The following is a 24094-nucleotide window of genomic DNA, read 5'->3' as shown; positions in this document are numbered from 1 at the left end:
CTGGCCCCCACTTTGTATGGCTATGTGATCATATTAATTTGGCCAGGCATGGTGGCTCAGGCCTTAATCCCAGCACTTTGGGAAGCCAAGAGTTTGAGACCATCTTGGGAAACACAGCAAGACCCCATCTCTATGAAAAAAAGCTAAAAAACTAGCCGGGCGTGATCATGGTGTGCCTGTAGTTCCAGGTACTCAGGAGGCTGAGGCGGGAGGATCACTTGAGCCCGGGAACCAGAGGCTACCGTGAGCCATGATCACACCACTGCACTCCCACCTGGGCAACAGAGTGAGTCCTTGTCGCAAAAAATTTTTTAAAAATCATATTAGTGTACATTATATATTACATATACATTTAAATGACCCAATGTTTAGTGATCAATAATAATACACATATATTGTAGAATATTTGAAAAAATATAGGGAAAAAACCCCTAAAATTCACTCTTGTGGCTGCTCTTTGCAAGAAAACCATTGTTAAAATTCAATCTATTTTTTTCCATTCACATTTAGTTGAAATATATACATTTTATACAGGTATATACATATATATGTATATATTTTTTCAAAGTTAATATCACACTGAAAACACTACATTGCACCTTTTTTTGTATAAAACATTTAATATAGTCCAGGAGCGGTGGCTTGTGCCTGTAATCTCTTTGGGAGGCCGAGGCGGGCAGATCACCTGAGGTTAAGAGTTCAAGACCAGCCTGACCAACATGGAGAAACCCCATCTCTCCTAAAAATACAAAATTAGCCGGGCGTGGTGGCACATGCCTGTAATCCCAGCTACTTGGGAGGCTGAGGCAGGGAGAATTGCTTGAACTCGGAAGGTGGAAGTTGCAGTGAGCCGAGATAGTGCCACTGCACTCCAGCCTGGGCAACAAGGGCAAAACTCCGTCAAGAAAGAAAAGAAGAAAGAAAGAAAGAAGAAAGAAAGAAGGAAAGAAAGAAAGAAAGAAGAAAGAAAGAAAGAAAGAAAGAAAGAAAGAAAGAAAGAAAGAAAGAAGAAAGAAAGAAAGAAAAGAAAGGAAGGAAAGAAAGAAAGAAACAGGAAAGAAAGAAAGAAACAGGAAAGAAAGAAAGAAAGAAAGGAAGGGAGGAAGGAAGGAAAGAAGGAAGAAGAAAAAATACAGGGAAAAAAATCTCTAAAATTAACTCATGTGGCTGCTCTTCGCAAGAAAACCATTGTTACAATTCAATGTATTTTTTCCCATTCACATTTAGTTGAAAAATATACATCTTATACATGTACATACATACATATGTATATATTTTTTCAAAGTTGGTGTCACACTGAATACACTGAATAGACTACATTGTATCTTTTTTTGGTATAAAACACTTAATTTATTGGTCTTTGTGGAGAATTAGATGCATCACCACTGTATTACGACTAAGCCATTAATTTTGTAGCTTCATCAGCATTAACTGGTTTGCTTTCATGACGCTGCTGAGGAATCAGTTCTTTCTGCAGAAGTTCAAGAGAAAGGCCTTTTGAGAAACGTGGAAGTTCCTCTTGTACACTTACAAAAGCTTTGTTTACTCTGCTAACTTTTTCATCTTTCATAATGTTTATCTTCTTAAGAGTAGTGGTAATTGGTTTTGCTCTGTTTTTAGCCTTAAAGCTTTTTTGGCTAGCTATGCGAAATCATTCCTGGATTTCCGCCCTGTTAATTTGTTCTTGGTCATTGTCAGGAACTCAATACTTGTGTACAGCTTCTTAAGCTCCAGGTGACACCGCATCTTTTTTTCACCTTAGATTACAGCATAGACATTTTACCATGAATACATAGCTCCAAAAACGTGACTTTTGAGGTAGAATTACGGATAATTTTTTTTTGAGACAGAGTCTCAGAAAGAAACATTTAAAAAACTGCTGGGTGTGGGCTGGGCATGGTGGCTCACGCCTGTAATCACAGCACTTTGGGAGGCCGAGGCGGGTGGATCACTTGAAGTCAGGAGATCGAGACCATCCTGGCTAACATGGCGAAACCCCATCTCTACTAAAAATACAAAAAATTAGCAGGGCATGTTGGCGGGCGCCTGTAGTCCCAGCCACTCGGGAGGCTGAGGCAGGAGAATGGCATGAACCCAGGAGGTGGAGCTTTCAGTGAGCAGAGATTGCGCCACTGCACTCCACCCTGGGTGACAGAGCGAGACTCCGTCTCAAAAAAAAAAAAAAAACAAAAAACAAAAAGCCAAAAATTAGCAGGACATGGTGGTGTGCACCTGTAGTCCCAGTTACTCTGGAGGCTGAGACAGGAGAATGGTTTGAGCCTGGGAGGCAAAGGTTGCAGTGAGCCGAGATTGCATCACTGCACTCCAGCCTGGGTGATAGAGTGAGACCTTGTCTCAAAACCAAACAAACAACAGCAACAACAAAAACGACTGGGTGTCGTGGCTCATACCTGTAATCCCAACACTTTGGGAGGCCAGAGTGGGACGATCACTTGAGCCCAGGATTTCAAGACTAGCCTGGGAAACAAAGTAAGACCCGCATTTTTACAATGATTTTTTTTTTAATTAGCCCAGGCGTGGTGGTGTGCCTGTAGTCATAGCCACTCAGGAAGCTGAGGTGGGAAGATCTCTTGAGCCTGGAAGGTCAAAGCTGCAGTAAGCCATGATCATGCCACTGCACTCCAGCCTGGGTGACAGAATGAGACTGTCTCAATAAAAACATACTTACATACAAACATAAATACATAAATTGGAATCTTACTGCATATAGAGTTGTTTTTCAAAACTCATTATTACATTGTGAATATTTCCGTATTATTTTAAATGCCATAAGACCTGATTTTTTTTTTTTTTTGAGACACGGTTTCATTCTGTCACCCAGGTTGGAGGGCAGTGGCACGGTCTGAGCTCACTGCAACCTCTGCCTCTGGGGTTCAAGCGATTCTTGTGCCTCAGCCTCCTGATTAGTTGGGATTACAGGTGTGCACCACTACACCTGGTTAATTTTTGTATTATTAGTAGAGATGGAGTTTCGCCATGTTGGCCAGGCTGGTCTCGAACTCCTGACCTCAGGTGATCCACCCGCCTCAGCCTCCCAAAGTGCTGGTGTTACAGGTGTGAGTCACTGCGCCTGGCCTAAGACCTGATTTTTGATGACTTCATAGCATTCTAGCCTGTAGATTTTCCTATACTCATTGAACCAATGTCCTATTACTATATGTAAGTTTATGTTTTCTTTTCCTTTCTTTGTTTTTTGCTTACAATTGTAAATAATGTTATGAATATGCTGATTTTCAGTGTTGGGTAGTCCCATGGATATTTCCTTAGGAGAAATTATTGACATAGGGTTGCTAGTCAAAGGCTATTAAACACTTTAATATTGCCAAACAAGTCTCAAAATGCTGTTATCAATGAGCATTGAGCATTGATAAAACCTGGGCCTTGCCCTTTTTTTTTTTAATTTTTTTTGAGACGGAGTTTTGCTCTTGTTGTCCAGGCTGGAGTGCAATGGCGCGATATTGGCTCACCGCAACCTCCGCCTCCTGGGTTCAAGCCATTTTCCTGCCTCAGCCCCCTGAGTAGCTGGGATTACAGGCATGCACCACCATGCCCGGCTAATTTTGTATTTTTAGTAGAGACGGGGTTTCTCCATGTTGGTCAGACTGCTCTCCAACTCCCGACCTCAGGTGATCCACCCGCCTCGTCCTTCCAAAGTGCTAGGATTACAGGCGTGAGCCACCGCACCCGGCCACCTTATCCTTTTTAAATCCTTGCCAATTAGGTAGGCAAAATATAAGAAGACTTCATATTGTTTAAATTTGCCTGTCTAGTGAGATTGAACAAGTTTTGAGCTCTACGTTGGTCATTTGTGTATTTGTGAATTGCCTGTTGATTTCTATCTTAGGGTAGGTTAAGCTATGCTGTAGTAATAAGTAAACCCTGAAATGTTAATGCCTCAACCAAATGAAAGTTTACTTCTCAATGATTCTCCAGCAACGATTGAGAGATCCGCAAGTCCGTTTTGTGATGCTGTCACCTTAGACCTGCATCCTCTGAGGGTGTCAGCAGAAGGCAGTCACAGTAAAGGTGGCCCCGACAGAATTCAAGAGACTACAGCAAGGCAGTGCCCAACCCACTGAAAACTGGGACTCAAGTGAAAGGGTAAAATAATGAGACTCTGGAAGCTGGTGACTCAGAAATACTACAGAGCAGGGGTCCCCAGCTCCCAGGCCGGGGACCTTTACCAGTCTGTGCCCTGTTAAGAACTGAGCCACACAGGATGGGGTGAGCAAGCATTCCCACCTGAGCTCTGCCTTCTGTCAGATCAGCAGTGGCATTAGATTCTCATAGGAGCGAGAACTCTGTTGTGAACTGCACATGAGGGATCTAGGTTGTCTGCTTCTTATGAGAATCTAATGCGTGATGATCCATCACTGTCTCCCATCACCCCCAGATGGGATTGTCTAGTGGCAGGAAAACAAGCTCAGGGCTCCCACTGATTCTACATTATGGTGGGTTGTAGTTGTTTCATTACATATTACAATGTAATAACAGTAGAAATAAAGTACAAAATAAATGTAATGTGCTTGAATCATACTGAAACCTTCCCCTGGCAGTGTGCCCCAGTCTGTGGAAAAATTGTCTTCCACAAAACCAGTCCCTTGTGCCAAAAAGGTTGGGGACCACTCCTATAGAGGAAGACACTTAGAAGATGAATCATGTACAGAATTTCTCTGCTGTTGTATAATGCAAGTATTTGGGATAGGATGCTCTCTAAAACATTGGTCAGAAACTGCTAGGTTATCCTTGCACGATAAAAAGTCAATTCCGCCGGGCACGGTGGCTCACGCCTGTAATCCCAGCACTTTGGGAGGCCGAGGCAGGCAGATCATGAGGTCAGGAGTTTGAGACCAGCCTGACCAACATGGTGAAACCCCATCTCAACTGAAAATACAAAAATTAGCCGGACCTAGTGGCGCGCACCTGTAATCCCAGCTACTCAGGCGGCTGAGGTAGGAGAATCACTTGAACCTGGGAGGCAGAGTTTGCAGTGAGCCGAGATTGCGCCACTGCACTCCAGCCTGGGTGACAGAGTGAGACTCTGTCTCAGAAAATAAATAAATAAATAAAAAGAAAAGAAAAGTCAATTCCAGCTGGGTGCGATGACTCACGCCTGTAATCCCAGTACTTTGGGAGGCCAAGGTGGGCAGATCACCTGAGGCCGGGAGTTCGAGACCAGCCTGACCAACGTGGAGAAACCCCGTCTCTACTAAAAATACAAAATTAGCTGGACGTGATGGCGCAAGCCTGTAATCCCAGCTACTCTGGAGGCCGAGGCATGAGAATTGCTTGAACCCAGGAGGCGGAGGTTGCAGTGAGCTGAGATCGCGCCATTGCACTCCAGCCTCATCAACAAGAGCAAAACCGCATCTCAAAGAAAAAAAAAAAAGAAAGAAAAGTCGATTCCAGCCGGGCATGGTGTCTCATGCCTGTAATGCCAACACTTGGGGAGGCCGAGGGGGGCAAATCACCTGGGGTCAGGAGTTTGAGACCAGCCTGGCCGACATGGTGAAACCCCATCTCTACTAAAAATACAAACATTAGCAGGATGTGGTGGTGGGTACCTGTAATCTCAGCTACTGGGGAGGCTGAGGCAGGAGAATCTCTTGAGCTCTGGAGGCAGAGGTTGCAGTGAGCTGAGATCGTGCTACTGCACTCCAGCTTGGGTGACAAGAGCAAGACTCGGTCTCAAAAACAAAAAAAGGAAAGAAAAGAAAAGAAAAGTCGATTCTGCCACAGCCTGTCTAGTGGCCCATGTTTGCTTTGTGCACAAAGCTTCATAGCTAGTGGTGAACAGAACTTCCACTCTGCTGGCCCCTGCTTGGTATGGCTGTGTAAGCAATTGTTGTTCACTGATTTTAAAAATACCATGTTTGAGGCAACAGCTTTGCTTCATGGCTGCAAAAAACTCTCCCCTGGTGAAGAAGATACCCCGTGGGTATACGGCCTTGTGGTGGGGAGAATAACGGTCCTCCCCGAAGATGTTCACGCCCTAATCCTTGGAATCTGTGGCTGTTACCTTACCTGGCAAAAGGGATTTTCCAAATGTGATTAACGTTAAGGACTTTGATGGGGGATTATCCTGTATTATCTGGGTGAGCCCACTGCAATCATGAGTCCTGAAAATGTGGAAACGTAGTAATGTAGTAAGAAAGAGATATGCCAGCCGGGTGCAGTGGCTCATGCCTGTAATCCTGGCACTTTGGGAGGCTGAGTGACCCCCATCACTTGAGGTCAGGAGTTCGAGATCAGCCTGCCCAACATGGTGAAACCCCGTCTCTACTTAAAATTCAAAAATTAGCCGGGCATGGTGGGAGGTGCCTGTAATCCCAGCTACTTGGGAGGCTGAGGCGGGAGAATCGCTTGAACCTGGGAGGCAGAGGTTGTAGTGAGCCAAGATCATGCCACTGCACTCCAGCCTGGGTGACAGAGACTCCGCCTAAAAAAAAAAAAAAGGAATTAAGCAACATATAGGACTGGATACTGGGTAATGATCAATGTTAACATTTTATAGGCCATTAAAATTTTCTTTTATTTTTATTTATTTATTTATTTTTTTTGAGATGGATTCTCGCTCTGTCGCCCAGGCTGGAGTGCAGTGGTGCGATCTCGACTCACTGCAAGCTCCGCCTCCCAGGTTGACGCCATTCTCCTGCCTCAGCCTCCCGAGTACCTGAGACTACAGGCACCCGCCACAACACCCGGCTAATTTTTTGCATTTTTAGTAAAGACGGGGTTTCACAGTGGTCTTGATTTCCTGACCTTGTGATCCGCCGCCGTGGCCTCCCAAAGTGCTCGGATTACAAGCGTGAGCCACCGCGCCCAGCCTCTTTTTTTTTCCCTTTTCCTTTTTTTTTCTTTTTTTTTTTTTTTAGACAAAATCTCACTCTGTCACCCAGGAGGCGGTGGATGCGCACAATCGCGATTCTCTCCAACCTCCGGCTCCTGGGTTCAAGCGATTCTCCTGCCCCAGCCTCCTGAGTAGCTGGGATTACAGGTGCACACCACCACACCTGGATAATTTTTGTATTTTTAGTAGAGACAGGGTTTCACCATGTTGGTAAGGTTGGTCTCGAACTCCTGACCTCGTGATCTGCCAGCCTAGGCCTCCCAAAGTGCTGGGATGACAGGCATGAGCCACTGTGCCCGGCCAGGCCCTTATAATTTTCTAGGGGCCTATGCTTGTTCTAAAAATATAATAGTAGAAAACACACTGGCTTTTCTGCAATCAGATCACTAATAGAGTGAGTTTTCTGTTTCTTTCTTTTTTTTTTTTGAGACAGAGTTTCACTCTTGTTGCCCAGGCTGGAGTGCAGTGGTGCGATCTCAGCTCAGCGCAACCTCTGCCTCCCAGGTTCAAGCAATTCTCCTGCCTCAGCCTCCTGAGTAGCTGGGATTACAGGCATGCACCACCACGCCCGGCTAATTTTGTATATATATATATATATATTTTTTTTTAGCAGAGACGGGGTTTCTCCATGTTGAGGCTAGTCTCAAACTCCTGACCTCAGGTGATCCGCCCACCTCGGCCTCCTAAAGTGCTGGGATTACAGGTGTGAGCCACCGTGTGTGGCCTTTTCTGTTTCTTTCTATGAAGCTTTGATAGGCTTCATTACATGCAGTTTCTCCTAAGCATAAAACTCCCTCTGAAAGCAACAGGACTTAGAAAGGACAAAAACCATGGAAAGCATCAACTGTGTGTTCAGTGCTGGATGTCATATTTAAAGACTGTGAAACATAGGGAACCTTACAGCACCTTCCTTACCCTGAATTCACAGACAAATCAAAGCATTTGGCGTTGGCAGCAGGCTTGGATTCCAGGCAATTCCAGAGCCTGTCTAGATGCCTATAGGAGCATCCTGTCTTACCTACTGCTTTACTGAAGACCTCCTGTAATCCATCCACTCCCATCCTCATTCAAGACACAGAGATTTAAGCATAGATGATAGGATATTCCCAGGCTTCACTTTTAACAGGACATTGGTGATTGGTACTGTGCCCACTGGCATATTTAATGACTATAATTCATATGTGGATTATGGAGAAAAATTTACAAATTACTGTTCAAAGTAAATTATGTTGTCTATGCAACCACTGCCTAAGCTAGAGGAACAGTGTGGGCTGGGTGTGGAAGTGAGCAACTCAAGGATATATACACACACACAAATATACACAAAAACACACACACAGACACAACTGGTATCTGAAGCGTCGATGTCTACGCTTGCTCTATTACCTAAAAATAAAGTGCAGCACAGTATAGCTATTCTGGTCTCTATACAATTAAAACTAAGGTTGAGAACTCAGATATAACTCTTTTAAAGGAATGCTAAATTCAGACTGAAAATGGCTGGCTCATTCATCTATAAACAGAACAATTTGAAACACATTTATTCATTATAAAGCATGCAGAACTTGGAAGACTATAATCTACTATTTTTAAAGACGGAGCCAAAAAGTACATATTGCTTATACAATATTTCAATTTTTCTTGGACTGAAACATAATAAATACCTCAACACAGCCTGTGCAAATAAGCAGCTTCAATATTCCTTCAGATTATTCCTAGTGCCTGAATGACTGACTCCACCATGATCCAGCTGCCTCAGGTTGTATTCACTAATTCTATGCATTCTAACAGACTGTATTTTTGGATGCAACTGTACTATATGATTTACAGAAAACAAATCAGTATACCAAGATAAATACACTTCAGTGTGAAGTTTTAAAGTGCTACCAGAAAGTCAAATCGACTACTTACTGTTCACTGACTTTTTAAATTTTATTTTTTGTAGAGACGAGGTCTCACTATGTTGCTTAGGCTGATCTCGAACTCCTGTGCTCAAGTGATCCTCCTGTCTCAGCTTCCCAAAGTGCTAGGATTATAGACATGAGCCACCATGTCTGGCCTGACCACTGACTTTTAAAATGTTCTACATAGATTTTGACAAGAACTCCAATATTCAATGACAATCATTTGAGTCTTCATGGAGCTTTCAAAACACAGGTCTTTCCGCTGCCTTGCTGGGCCATAGCTCAGATGTGGGAAGTAAACAGAATGGTCAAGATTTGGTCAGAATGGTCACTAAGAGAATGTTCGAGGAAAAAATTCCTGCAAAATATGTTGCAAAACGCTGGGCATGGTGGCTCACACCTGTGATCCCAGCACTTTGGGAGGCCAAGGCAGGCAGATGGTTTGAGCTCAGTTCGAGACCAACATGGCAAAACCCTGTCTCTACTGAAAATACAAAAATTAGTCAGGCTTGGTGGCATGCACCTGTAATCCCAGCTACTCGGGAGGCTGAGGTGGGAGAATCACTGGAACCTGGGAAGCAGAGGTTGCAGTGAGCTGAGATCGTACCACTGCACTCCAGCCTGGCTGACAGAGTGAGACTCTCCCTCAAAAAAAAAAAAAAAAAAAAAAAAAAAGGTGCAAAACCAGGTCCTCTTACTTTCCCTGCCTTCCTCTGCAACATTCCTTTTGAGATCAGTTATTATTATTATTATTATACTTTTAAGTTTTAGGGTACATGTGCACAACGTGCAGGTTTGTTACATATGTATACATGTGCCACGTTGGTGTGCTGAACCCATGGTTCTGAAACTTTTTTGGCCATAGCCCCATGGGGTCCTTATTTAACACATTCCCAAAGTCCCACACCCCAGAAATTCTGATTCTGTGAATCTGGAAAATCAAGGGCAGGAATGTTGCCTTCTAACCCCCCCCCCCGCCGCCCCAGGTGATTCTAACACAGGTGGATCTGGGCCACTACGCAATACTGTTTTTTGTTTGCTTGTTGAGACTGAGTCTCAAAAGAGCTTGAGTTTGTTTTTTGAGACTGAGTCTCTGTCGCCCAAGCTGGAGTGCAGTGGTGTGATTGCAGGTTGCTCACTGCAACCTCTATCTCCCGGGTTCAAGCGATTCTCGTGCCTCAGCCTACCCAGTAGCTGGGAATACAGGCGTGCGCCACCAAACCCAGCTAATTTTTGTATTTTTAGTAAAGACAGGGTTTCACCATGTTGGCCAGGCTGGTCTTGAACTCTGGACCTCTGGTCATCTGCCCACCTCGGCCTCCCAAAATGCTGATATTACAGGTGTGAGCCACCATGCCCAGCCAACACTGCTTTAAATACAAATTCTTCCTCTTGGGATCATAAGACTTACACGGACCTCTAAGTACCCAACATTTTCTCTTTATAAATATCAATCTTCACAAAGATTATTTCCTTGAGTACATACTCCACTTAGCTCCCTCCTCTCAATAGGCCTGCCACTGAGGAAAACACCAGCTCTCAGAGCACAGGCTACACTGAAGTTCAGATTCAGTCATCATTAAAAAAAAAAAAAAAAAAAAAGCTCAACAGTAGGTTTATCTTACTCAGAGGTTTCCAACACACTTTATTTTGCAGACCACTGGTTTGTAGCTTTTGAGGACCAACATCTGTATCAATTCCTATAAAATGTCCAATCAATTTCAGTTCCGTAGCAGGCTCTTCCATACTGCACACCATGCTTATGGCTGGAGGTCCAGTTACACATGCATGAAGGCTGCCCTGCCCGCTGGTTCCTGGAGAAGGGCGCGTCCGAGTTCAAGCCTCTTCCAGGAGCTTGATCTTCCCAGGGGTCATTTCCTTTGGCAAGAAGTCAGTTTACATGTGTGGCTTTGGTGCCTGTGAGCAGGAAGCACCAGAACCGTGCAGGATGTGCTGCTTTTTCTCTCATGAAGATGGGCACTTGAGGATCCAATGCCCTTGTGCTTAATGACAGGAATCCCTCCTCATTGCTTAGTAGGTTAAAATATAAGGAAGCCTCCACTTTACGAAACACAGAGAACACCTTTTTAGATTGCCTATTTATTCTAGAACTACAAAATTTAATTCAAGAAAATATAGGTCCCATGAAAGACTTAAAAGTTTTATAAAACTAAAATCTAGTTTTTCCCGATAAATTGTACTTTAGGCAAAACCCTCCCAACGCTTCTAAAATAATACTAAAAGGGGCATCTGATTATACAAGAGCAATTTAAAAAATTAAATATTTATTTGAATAACAAGTTTAAGTTCGAGCTGCAATGTTGGCAATGCAGGTTTTTAACACAGATCACAAAAACCGTGCACAAAAAAGTACTGGCGCAAAGGACAAAATAATGCTAAGAATTAGGCTAAATAGCTGCTGATTTTAACAAAAGGCCTGAAATCACTATACAAAATATAAAATGTATTAAACACTACCATCCACAGAACAGTCTTTATTATTGATTATATTTAAAAATTATTTGCGTAATTATATATTGAATTGTAAATGAGTATTATACATGAACCTCCATTCGGAAGGCAATTCCTTGCAGCACTATAGAACATCTAATTACATTGCAAAAAGTATCCTTTTTTGCTATTGATAAAACAGTTAATGGTATTACTGTAAATATCAGGAAGGCTACAAAAAAAGAAATAAGATTTCTTTTTTGTCTTCAAAGTGTGTTCCATGCAGTGAAGCACTTGCTGTGTTAAACTGAATGCACTACTGGAGAATGTTCTGGGTCTGAAATGCTCTTGAGAGACAAGACTAGGCTTTTCAAATCAAACACTCAAAGGAATCATGCAACCCTCTTAGGACTGGGATACCGTCATGTGCCACTTACCAATGCTGTCTCTCCAGAAAACCATTCAAGACGCTTAAAAAAAAAAATCAGACTTATGATAAATATACATAAAATGAAGACACCGACCGCTATTTGACACGACGACTGGTAATGTCTGTGCTATGTGAGAGCACCTTTAAAAAGAGCCTATGCGGCAAGAGCTAAGTGTCTAAAGATTCAAAATGAATCAACAGTATTGGATAACAATATAATTCTCAACTCAGAAGCTGCCTCAAGATTAGGTGCATCTTCAGTTAATGTAACAGGAAAAAAAGGCAATGGATTTTGTTTTATTAATTGTATCCACTTACAAACCGACCTAAGGTCACCCCGATGTGTAGACACAATGAGATTTTTGTTGTTTATAGTCTTTAATTGAAGTGATAAGGGAAATAGATCTATTTAAAAACAAAACCAAACAGCTATTTCTGTCTAGATTAAGAGGTGGCCCCGGGTGTGGGATTCACGTTTTGAGTGGCCACTTGTGGTGCAACCTCGATGATCCGGGGTTTGTCTATGATTCTCGCTGTGCGGTTGCCCTTCTCTACAATCCCAATAATCCATGCTTGGTGGCCTTCACCATATTTGGGGGACTTTATCTCTGCACAGAACCGAGCTGCTTGCTCACGTGGTAAACAGATCAGAAGGCCGCCTGGCAAAAGAAAACAAGAATGACTGTTAGTGTTGACATGACAGCAGCTTCTCTGCCTCTGCTGCTTCTGCAGAGATCCAACCTCCATCAACAACTTGCTGCCACCTATATGCTAGTAGCTCTTCCCATTCAACTAAGCAGCTTTTTTTTTTGAGACAGGGTCTCACTCTGTGGCCCAAGCTGGAGTGCAGTGGTACAATCACAGCTCACTGCAGCCTCAATGTCCTGGCTCAGGTGACCCTTCCACTTCAGCTTTCCCAGTAGCTGGGATTACAAGTGTGCACCACCACACCTGGCTCATGTTTTGTAGAGACAAGGTTTCACTGTGTTGTCCAGGCTGGTCTAAAACTCCTGGACTCACACAATCCACCTGCCTTGCCCTCCCAAAGTGCTGAGATTACAGGAATGAACCACCATTCCCAGCCTAAGAGGCCTGTTCTATGCTCTAATTAAGCAATTGCTAGTAAACTCCTAACACACACACATATACACTCCAACTTTCAACTGTGAAAATGACCTATTTGTGAACCACATAACACTGTGTAGGGGTAAGGTGTTTGGGGCTTCAATAACCCATGTGGTAGCTATTTTTTCCAAGCTACACCGAAACAAATATTGACAAACAAAAGGGAACTTTTGATTCTCTACATCGACTCTCTCATTTTACCGAGAATGCTTTTTTGTATTTTTAGAAAATTGAAGACTCATGAAACAGTGTATGCCCCAAAGTATCTAGGTTCCAGTCTTGACTCTGTCATTATATCCAAAAGACAAACAGTGTAAAATACATTAAAATAAACCTTTGTTGCTCTTTCTGGTAACTAGGCCAGAAAATTTTTTTCTTTTTTTTTTTTTTTGAGACGGCGTCTCGCTCTGTCTCCCAGGCTGAAGTGCAGTGGCACGATCTTGGCTCGATGCAAGCTCCACCTCCTGGGTTCACGCCATTCTCCTGCTTCAGCCTCCCAAGTAGCTGGGACTACAGGTGCCCACCACCACGCCTGGCTAATTTTTTGTACTTTTAGTAGAGACGGGGTTTCACCATGTTAGCCAGGATGGTCTAAGTAGAAATAAGATGATGAGGAAAAACTGTAGTCTACTTCTACAAAATGTAAAACCCTCGTGGCCAGGCACGGTGGCTCACGCGTGTAATCCCAGCACTTTGGGAGGCCGAGGCGGGTGGATCATCTGAGATCAGGAGTTAGTTCGAGACCAGCCTGGCCAACATGGTAAAACCCCATCTCTAACTTAGCTGGGCATGGTAGCACACTCCTGTAATCTCAGCTACTCCGAAGGCTGAGGCAAGAGAATCGCTTGAACCAGGGAGGCGGAGGTTGTAGTAGGCTGAGATTGCGCCATTGCACTCCAGCCTGGGCGACGAGAGCAAAACTCTACCATAAAAAAAAAAAAAAAAAAGTAAAAACTTCTTATTTCTGAAGAAAGGACACAAATTTAAATGGCTGGTAACATTCATCAATTCATTCAATTTCCATTCAGTGCCCAATTATGTGGCAGACACTGTCCTGGACAGAGCCTGAACCAGCAGGGGAAAAAAACCCTACCCTGTTGGAGCTTACTTCTAGAAAATAGTTTGTTTTTTAAACGGGAGGCTGAAGGTCCTCTATAAAGGTGGTGAGAGGCCTGGCGGAGTCTTGAAGCCCCCTCGCCACTGCACGGGTCGATGTGACCAGGGCTTTGTGGTCTCAACACTGTGGTCCCTTGCTCCGGCCTACTACGGAATCTCCCAGGGAGCCTGCACAGACGCTGAGGCCCAGGCCTGCCCAAGATGCATCCCACCATTTTTGGGAGGCTGGGTCTAGGCATGCGTATTTTTCTTTTTTTTTTTTGAGACAGAGTCTCACTCTGTTGCCCAGGCTGGAGTGCAGTGGGGCAATCTCGGCTCACTGCAACCTGTGCCTCCCGGGTTCAAGCGATTCTCCTGCCTCAGCCTCTGGAGTAGCTGGGATTACAGGGCACACACCACTACATCCCGCTAATTTTGGTATTTTTAGTAGAGACAGGGTTTCACCATGTGGGTCAGGCTGGTCTCGAACTCCTGACCTCAACCTCTCAAAGTGCTGGAATAACAGGTGTGAGCCACCAGGCCTGGCCGGCACGTGTATATTTAAAATCCTAAGGTGATTCCACTCTTTTGTGGGTAGAAAACTAGAGTTCTAGAGGAAAGGAAATAGAAAAAGAGAAATCAAAAAAAAGGGAAAAATAGGGAGACTTAAAAGATGAAACAGTCAAGGTAAAGGGAACAAAGGGGGCAAAAGAAAAATGGCACTTTAGGAGGATGCACCATCTGCCTCTGGCTGGGGCCGCAGGAGCGGGAACGAGCAATGGCGAGCCTGTAAGCCTGTGGGTGGTGGCCTCGGCGGCCAGCAGGCCATGGTGGAGTATCTGCCGTGATGAAGAGGAGGACGTCCCACAAGTTCCGGACAGATGTGGCCACCAAATTAATGAGGAAACAAAAGGAGCTTAAGCTTAGAAAAATGATAAGGGATATAAAAGCTCCCTAGTAGTCAAATTACTGGGGCGTATGGTGTCAGACCTGCACTGCTGTCTGATGGCTCTCTCTACCTACGCTTGCTCCATCTTCCATTTATCCTCCATTTATGTTTCCTCTAATAAATTATTGTACATCTAAGAAAAAAGAAAAATGGCACTTTAAAGACATAATATCCTATTGCATTCTTTTTTATTCTATATCATTCTTTCCTTTCTTTTTTTTTTTTTTTTTTGAGGCAGAATCTTGCTCTGTCGCCCAGGCTGGAGTGCAGTGGCGCAATCTCGGCTCACTGCAACCTCTGTCTCCCAGGTTCAAGCGATTCTCCTGGCTCAGCCTCCCAGGCAGCTGGGATTAAAGGCATGTACCACCACGCCCAGCTACTTTTTTTTGTATTTTTAGTGGAGATGGGGTTTCACCATGTTGGCCAGGCTGGTCTTCAACTCCTGACCTCACGTGATGTGCCTGCCTCAGCCTCCTGAGGTGCCAGAATTACAGGCAAGAGCCACCACGCCCGGCCCCCTTTTTTTCTCTGTCATTCTTAAAACCACGTTAGACAATTTTCAAGGAAAAAAATATCACCTGTTCAAAGTAACCTAGGAGTATTGCAGTTAATTTCAAATGCGAAGCTTTCAGTAAAAACTGAATGCTGACTTATTTCCCCCATCACCATATTCTTGCATCATAAAGAGCACGGGCCACTCAACTTCAGCAAGGCTGCTGGACCCGCCCAGGATGGTGGGGACCAAACCCACCGGGAGGAAAGGCACCAGCTGCTGTGGAGGCCGAGATCGGCAGCACGGAACTCGAACAGAGTGGGGGCCCACTCGGGGTGGGGCTGCTGCTCTCTCGCTGAGCCTTCTGTTAGCCTCACTATTTGGTCCTCAGACGCGCCCAGCATCCTGTACCTGAAGTCTCCGGGCAGGTCCCGTGCATAAGGCCGAACATGTTTCCGCAGGCCTTGCTCACCGCAGCCATCTTGGCCAGTACCGGGAGGTTGTGAATTACAAACGACACCTCGTTCCTCTGCTGCTTGGCCAGGTTCTGCGCATGGCCCAAAATCCCGAAGCCCGTGATGTCAGTGGCGGCGTGGGCATTGAACGTGTGCATGAGTCCTGCAGCTGGGAGAGAGAGGGGCGACTCTGAGGAAAAACACCTTTCCTTAACTCAAAAATCTTAGTCCGCAATTAATCTGCAACTTCCTTACTTGTCAGGGAGATGACATATCGGAATATTGAAAACGCAATGTTGTAAAATCAACCAAAGACATAGTGAAATTCCAAAAGTTATTTCAGTTTGGGCCACCTGAAAACTATCAGAAGCTTCAATCAATAGTAATTTTCCAGTAAACTAAAAAAACTATGCAGAAGGATTATGATGTCAGTGGAAGGTAAACCTGCCAAGACCATCCTAAAACCAAAGACCGGCACTTTTTTCTTTTTTTGAGATGGAGTCTCGCTCTGTCATCCAAGCTGGGGTGCAGTCGTACCATCTCGGCTCACTGCAACCTCTGCCTCCAGGGCTCAAGTGATTCTGCTGCCTCAGCCTCCTGAATAGCTGGGACTACAGGTGCGCCCCACCACGCCCAGCTAATTTCTGTATTTTTAGCAGAGACAGGGTTTCACCATATTGGCCAGGCTGGTCTTGAACTCCTGACCTCATGATCGATCCGTGCTGGCCTCCCAAAGTGCTGGGGTTACAGACGTGAGCCACCACAGCCAGCCAAGACCAGCACTTTTTAAGAAGGCCTTGCTCAATATCAAGGTACTCCCGCTAAAGGTGAATTGTGTGCAAGTTTATTTTTAAATTTCCTTTTTTTTTTTTTTTTTTTAAAAGAGACAGAGTCTTGCTCTATTGCCCTGGCTGGAGTGCAGTGGCATGATCATAACTCACTGCAGCCCCATCCTCTTGGGCTCAGGCAATCGTCCTGCCTTAGCCTCCCAAAGCGCTGGGATTACAAGTGTGAGCCACTGCACCTGACCTATTATTTAATTTTTAAAAAGTTTATAGGCTTTATTTTTTTGAGCAGTTTTGGGTTTAGAAAGAAATTAAGTAGGAATTAACAGGAAGCTGCCATTACCCTTCGCCCCAGGTTTCGCCTATATTAACATGCCACATTAGTGTAGTGTATTTGATAAGTCAATACTAATACATGACTATTAACTAAAGTCATAGAGGACACTAGGGTTCACCCTTTGCTGTCAATTCTACATATCCAACATTACAGTATCACAGAGAGAACTTTCATTGCCCTAAAAATCCTCAGTGCTCCACCTGATCCCCTTCCTCTCCGATAACCTCTGGCCACCACTGATCTTTTCTGCATCTCTACAGTTTTGCAGAATGTCATACAGTTGGAATCCTTCTGTATGGAGCTTTTTCAGACTGGCTTCTTTCACTTAGTAATATGCACTTAAGATTCCTCCGCATCTTTTCATGGCTTGATAGCTCATTTCTTTTTACTGCTCAATAATATTCCATACTACAGATACACTACATTTTGTTTATCCATTCATTCACTCACCTACTGAAGAAATAAATGGTTGCTTCCAAGTTTTGGCAATTATGAATAATGCTGCTATGAACATTTGTCTGCAGGCTTTTGTGTGAATGTTTTCAACTTTTTTGAGGGAATATCAAGGAGCATAATCGCTGCATCATATAACATATTTAGTTTCATAAGAAACTGCCAAACTGACTTTCAAAGTGGCTGTGCCAGTTTTCAGTCCTACCAGTAATGAATGAGAGTTCCTTCCTGTTTCTCTACATTCTTGCCAGTAGTTGGTATTATCAGCGTTTTTGGTTTTTTTTCTGAGACAGGGTCTCGCTTTGTCACCCAGGCTGGAGTGAGGTGGTGCGATTACAGCTTACTGCAGCCTCGACCTCCTGGGCTCAAGGGATCCTCCCACCTCAGCTTCCCAAGTAGCTGGGACTAAGGCGCAAGCCACCATGCCCAGCTAATTTTTTGTATTTTTTTGGTAGAGATGGGGTTTCACCATGTTGCCCAGGCTATTCTCAGTGTTTTGGATTTTAGCCATTCTAACAGGTATGTAGTGGCATCTCAATCACTGCTTTAATCTACAGTTCCCTATTGACGTATGACACTGAAGGTTTCCTTTTATGCTTATTTGCCATCTGTGTATCTTCTTTCATGGTGTCTGTCAAGGTCTTTGGGCCATGTTTAAATTGAGTTGTTTTTTTATTATTGAGTTTTAAGAGTTCTTTGTATATTTTGGATACCTGACCTTGAACAGGTATGTGTTCGGCAAAATTTTTCTCCCAGTCTGTGGCTTGTCTTTTCATCCCCCTAACAGTGTTTTTCATGGAGCATAAGTCTTTTATATTAATAAAGCCAAACTTACCAATTTTTTAATAGATAGTGCTTTTGGTGTTATAAAGTCAACACCAAACCCAAAGCCACCTAAATTTTCTCTGATGTTACTTTCTTCCAGTTTTATATTGTTGTGTTTTATTTAGGTCTATGAATCATCGATATGGTCTGGCTCTGTGTCCCCACCTAAATCTCATCTCGAATTGTAATCCCCACGTCAAGAGCGGGACCTGGTAGGAGGTGACTGAATCATGGAGGCGGTTTCCCTTATGCTGTTCTCGTCAGGATGAATGAATTCTCATGAGATCTGATGGTTTTGTAAGTGGCAGTTTCCCCTGCTCTTCTCTGTCCTGCTGCCTCATGAAGAACCTAGGTGCCTGTTTCCCCTTCACCATTTGCCATGAATGTAAGTTTCCTGAGGCCTCCCCAGCCATGTGAAACTGTGAGTCAATTAAACCTCTTTCCTTTATAAATTACCCAGTCAGCCAGGCATGGTGGCTCATGCCTGCAACTCCAGCACTTTGGGAGGCCAAGGTCAGGAGTTCAAGACCAGCCTGACCAACATGGTGAAACCCCGTCTCCACTAAAAATACCAAAATTAGTGGGGTGTGGTGGCGTACGCCCTGCAATCCCAGCTACTCCAGAGGCTGAGGCAGGAGAATCGCTTGAACCTGGGAGGCACAGGTTGCAGTGACCCGAGATCGCCCCACTGCACTCTAGCCTAGGTGACACAGTGAGACTCCGTCTACAAAAAAAACAATAATAGGCTGGGCGCAGTGGCTCATGCCTGCAATCCCAGCACTTTGGGAGGCCGAGACAGGAGGATCACGAGGTCAGGAGATCGAGACCATCCTGGCTAACACGGTGAAACCCTGTGTCTACTAAAAATACAAAAAATTAGCCGGGCGCAGTGGTGGGCGCCTGTAGTCCCAGCTACTTGGGAGGCTGAGGCAGGAGAATGGCGTGAACCCAGAAGGCGGAGCTTGCAGTGAGCTGAGATAGCGCCACTGCACTCCAGCCTGGGCGAAACAGCGAGACTCTGTCTCAAAAGAATAAATAAATAAATAAATAAATAAAAATAATAATAATAAATGAATAAATAAATTATCCAGTCTTGGCTATTTATAGCAGGGTGAAAACACACTAAACATTCATTTTGAGTTAATCTTTATGAAAGGTGTAAGATCTGCATCCAGAATAATTTTTTTCATATGAATGTCCACTTGTTCCAGCACCATTTGGTGAAAAGACTCTTTTCTCTAATGAACTGCCTTTACTCCTTTGTCAAAAATCAGTTGACTAGGACAGGTGCAGTGGCTCACGCCTGTAATCCCAGTACTTTGGGAGGCCGAGACAGGTGGATCACAAGGTCAGGGGTTCAAGACTAGCCTGGCCAACATGGTGAAACCCCATCTCTACTAAAAATACAAAAATTAGCCAGGCATGGTGGCAGGCGCCTATAATCCCAGCTACTTGGGAGGCTGAGGCAGAAGGATCACTTGAAATCGGAAGGCAGAGGTTGCGGTGAGCCAAGATCCTGCCACTGCACTTCAGCCTGGGCGAAAGAGCAAAACTCCATCTCAAAAAAAAAAAAAAAAAAAAAAAAAAAAAATCAGTTGACTATAATATGGACCTACCTCTGGATTCTCTATTCTGTTCCTCTGATCTATAACCTTTTTTTTTTTTTGAGACACAGTCTCACTCTGTCACCCAGGCTGAAGTGTAGGGGTATGATCACCACTCACTGCAGTCTCAACATCCCGGGCTCAAGTAATCCTCCCACCTCAGCCTCAGCTTAGACTACAGGAATGCACCAGGCACAGCTAGTTTTTTTTTTTTTTTTTTTTTTGAAGAGACGAGATGGGGTCTCACTATGTTGCCTAGGCTGGTCTCAAACTGCTGGACTCAAGTGATCCTCCTGCCTCAGCCTCCCAAAGTGCTGGATTATAGGCGTGAGCCACTGTGCCTGGCTATAACTTTCTTGCAAGTAACAACAAATTACAGAAAATTTTTATTTCCAAATGAATTGTTAAAAAATAGGTAAAAGATAATTGTGGTACATTTCTTTGGTAGAACATTATCTAGCTATTAAAAATTATGTGTACTAGGAGGTGGTGGCTCACGCCTGTAATCCCAGCACTTTGGGAGGCCGAGGAGGGTGGACCATCTGAGGTCAGGAGTTCGAGACCAGCCTGGCCAACATAGTGAAACCCCGTCTCTACCAAAAATACAAAAACCCGCCGGGCATGGTGATGCGTGCCTGTAGTCCCAGCTACTGGGAAGGCTGAGGCAACAGAATTGCTTGAACCTGGTACATGGTGGTTGCAGTGAGCCAAGATCACACCAATGCACTCCAGCCTGGGCGACAGAGTTAGATTCTGTCTCAAAAAAAAAAAAAAAGGTTTACTAGGATATATAATATGGGAAACATTAGTCATGTCAAAACAACAAAAGCAGGCACTCCAAATACATAAAGTTATACTAACCACTACTTTAAAACAACAATAGTAAACCACCAGCCAAACATGAAAAAAGTCCTGGAAGAATACATAAAAATGCTAGCCAGAGCTGTTTTGGGTGGAGGGATTATGGACAACTTTTTTCTCTACTATTTTCCATTTTCTAAAAACTTTTCTATAATAAGCATGTAATTCTTTTATAGTAGAAAAAATGTATAAAATAAATGGGAAGAGAAGACATATTAAAAAACGCTTTTTAAACATGGCGTGCCATTGTAAACTGTGGTGAACACTTTGGAAGACAGTTTGGCACTATCTATAAAAGCTGAGCCAGTACTGATCTCTTACACGTGCATCAGAGGGCTGGGCTGAGGAAGCCCATAGCAGTCGACCCAGTGTGAAACAGGAGAGCAGAGAAGCCAGTGGAAAAATCAACACAGCAGTCAAAAGGAATCTACTACAGCTACATACAACAAGGAGACTCTCAGGAACAATGGTGGATAAAACAAGTAAAAAAAATGTAAAACTAATTTACTGCTTAAGAACACAAGGGCTGTGCAATAAAAATATTCTCAAATGCAAGAAAATAAACACAAAATTCAGTGGTTACCCCTAAGCAGGAATGCAGGAGATGGGTGGAAGAGGGGGCACCTCTAGGCTTTCAAGGTTATGTTCTGGAAATAGTTCCAGTATATTAAACTTCCTAAATTTCCATTCTGAATGGTTTGCTTCCAAATCTTACACAGGTAACCCACACAAATGCTTTCTAGAAATAGTTCCTCTGCTATGTCAGAAGTTAGGACTTCCTTCTTAACTATAAAGCACGGTAAGTTGGGGACCATCTGCAGTGATCTATGGAACGCCAACCTGGTACCAGGGGAAGATGGTCTGCAGTCACTGGCCAAAAATCTGGCCACATACCCTGAGACTGTATGTGGCCAGCAAAGCCTAAGATATTTACTGTCTTGGACCCCTGGGACCGAAGCGCCCTTCCCGCCTGTCATACCTGTCCTGTTGAGCCTCGCCATGTTCATCATCGCCTCCTGGTAGGCCAGCTCTACATCTTCTTGGGTGACCACTAGTTTAATCTTATTCCATTTCTCAGGCTAATAATAGGAACGTAGGTGAGGGAGAGAAAGAGAGGAAAATGTGATTAATCTTCACTTCTAGCAACTGAAAAAAAAAAACAGCAACTTTTTCTAACTTTTAAGGACTTTAATTCAGACAACTGAATTTTCCAACTCTGGTTTTTCCGTGGATAGTATTTTAGGTGTCCATTAGACCTGTCAGCATGGCGTCTTTTCTGTTCTCATCTCACATTGCTGTAATCAAATGCTATGATTTATTGGGTATGTGTAGCCTAGCGGGACACACGGCGGCACTGCTGTACATGCAGTGTAGTGTCCTGCTAGTGGAAAAGGGTTCCCCCATCCCTGACACTCCCTGCCTCGCCTGCTTCCAGCTCCCTGCTAGCTCAGGCCTGGGAGGTGGGGCTGGAAGGCACCTCTGTGCAACATCCCCACAATGGCCTTCCGCTCTGCTCCCCATCACAGGGGGAGGAGGGAAAAACTGCTAAAGAAAGTGGCAGCCTTAGAGAATTTCTCTACCCTGCTACATCAAGCTAAGATATACCAGGTTGATGAAAGACGTGCAATTATTGATTATTCTCTTTCAACTGTTTCTCAGGACTGGTAGTTTCAGATGATAGCTGTAGAAATTAAATGCACCATGATATGTGAGAATATGCCCCAATCTTATTAATTTGTGAGTTGTTATGGCAATGAAGAAAACCAATCTTAAAGTATGATTACAGCTCAATGGAAAAATGAATCACAAGATACATCCTCATTATAGATAGATTCATTCTGCACAAGAGAATTATTTATCAAAATGTTCTGAGTTACTAATCAGTTTAAAAAGACAAAACTACCAAACAAAAACAACCAAAAACTGCATAAAACAATTTAAACTGTCAATAACCCTGGTTTTATTTATACCCCAAACACTACGCCTTCCACAAATTCTCCTCCATATTATTTCTTAGTGATGTTTAAGACATGAAAGACGAAGCTATCTCAGGGCCAAGTAAACAAAGCTAACCCCCTGCCAAGCAAATTCTTTACAGAAAAATCTTAAAGCTCCAAGCTGGGGCTTACCTACTGCAATCAAGCATTCAATATGTAAATATGTAAAACTGTTATTTAAAGAATATGAACGATTCCTAGGATTTCTTTAAGGACTTGACTAATATTAACTCCCTGGATATGAAACTAAAACACCTCAATTCCCGAATCCTCCAACAAAAATTACCTGCAAACGTACCATTCCCCTCCCTCCCATCACAGCAGTGGTTTACTCACAATATCCAGCCACTGGTGCACAGCCACTGCCACCTGTGTCCCCAGGGGTTTTGTCAACACCAGCACGTCCCCTGGAACTGCATTGTCTGGCCTGAAGAAAAGAAAAGAGCACGTTCTCGTCAAACTAACCAAGGAGATGAGCTCATTGTTATTAACACAAGAGAAGGAATCTGTCAAAAAGATATTTGCCTTTGCATTTACTTAAATTGAAGCCAAATACCAGCATGCATGGGACAGAGCCTTGCAACCTGCTACTGAGGCTATTGCTGGAACAAAACATTCAGCCGTCAGGCTGGACACAGTGGCTCATTTCTGTAATCCCAGCACTTTGAGAGGTCAAGGTGGGAGGATCATTTGAGCCCAGGAGTTCAGGACCAGCCTGGGCAACACAACAAGGACCCCATTTCAAAAATAATATATGTATTTTTAGAAAGAATGAAACATTTAGCCTTCAGATGTTTCATCAGGCGCAGATTTCCCCTCGACCACATACGAGTGTGTGTGTAATTTTCACTACAGACCCAATAGCATTCAAAAGCTTCTGAAACAGAGAGTGCTTCTTTATGATCACTGATATGCTAGAGCCTCAGGATAGATTTTTCGGCCCAGGGGATTTGGTGGATTTGCTGGCAATCTGTGGGTCCAATGTCTTGGTGATTTCTGCCTCCAGGTTCTCAAACTCAGACTGACCGATGGTGAGTTTCCTGCCTGGCACCCAGACGCCTTGGTGGTCCCTGTCTTAGAGACAGAAGGCAATACTAAAAAGGCACCTCTAAAAGACGACAACTGGTGCCCCGAATGAAACATCTACCAGATTTGCAACCACACTACCAGGAAGCAGGTCTGAGAGTTGTGCCTTTCGCAGCTTCAGGAGCTGAGCTCCTGAATCATTCCATTCTCCGATGCTGGCCTCCTGAGGTACTCACCCAAGTCGATGAAAACAAAGCCAGGGCCACAGACTTCAATACCAACACCCAGCTCCCCAGGCAACCTATACCATTTGTATCCACTCTCAAAATAGAATTCTGTGACTATGCAAGAAACTTGTTTTCCAAAAACCAGACCTGAAGACATAAATGTCTTTTAATTCAGACTCAGTTGTACCATAAAGCTGATGTTCTTT

The 24094-nt window shown here is 43.9% G+C and overlaps 1 protein-coding gene and 1 pseudogene across 1 annotated transcript in view; both read right to left on the bottom strand.

The window, feature by feature from the left end:
- Positions 1-1396: 1396 nt before the first annotated feature.
- LOC116474684 (ribosomal biogenesis factor-like) lies at positions 1397-1692 on the bottom strand (annotated as a pseudogene).
- A 7801-nt stretch (positions 1693-9493) lies between these two features.
- The window catches only part of SEPHS1 (selenophosphate synthetase 1), a 36719-nt gene continuing 22118 nt past the window's right edge, over positions 9494-24094 (bottom strand). Inside the window, exons 4-8 of the mRNA XM_032159737.2 lie at positions 23898-24035; positions 22972-23171; positions 21618-21717; positions 15730-15942; positions 9494-12315 (exon numbers count right to left, since the gene is read on the bottom strand). Of these exons, the coding sequence (XP_032015628.2) occupies positions 12101-12315; positions 15730-15942; positions 21618-21717; positions 22972-23171; positions 23898-24035 (866 nt within the window). The 3' untranslated portion in view covers positions 9494-12100. The remainder of the gene's footprint in view (positions 12316-15729; positions 15943-21617; positions 21718-22971; positions 23172-23897; positions 24036-24094) is intronic.

Source organism: Hylobates moloch, unplaced genomic scaffold, assembly GCF_009828535.3.
Source record: "Hylobates moloch isolate HMO894 unplaced genomic scaffold, HMol_V3 SCAFFOLD_2, whole genome shotgun sequence".
Lineage (NCBI taxonomy): Eukaryota > Metazoa > Chordata > Mammalia > Primates > Hylobatidae > Hylobates > Hylobates moloch.
This window is presented reverse-complemented; position numbering and strand designations above follow the sequence as displayed.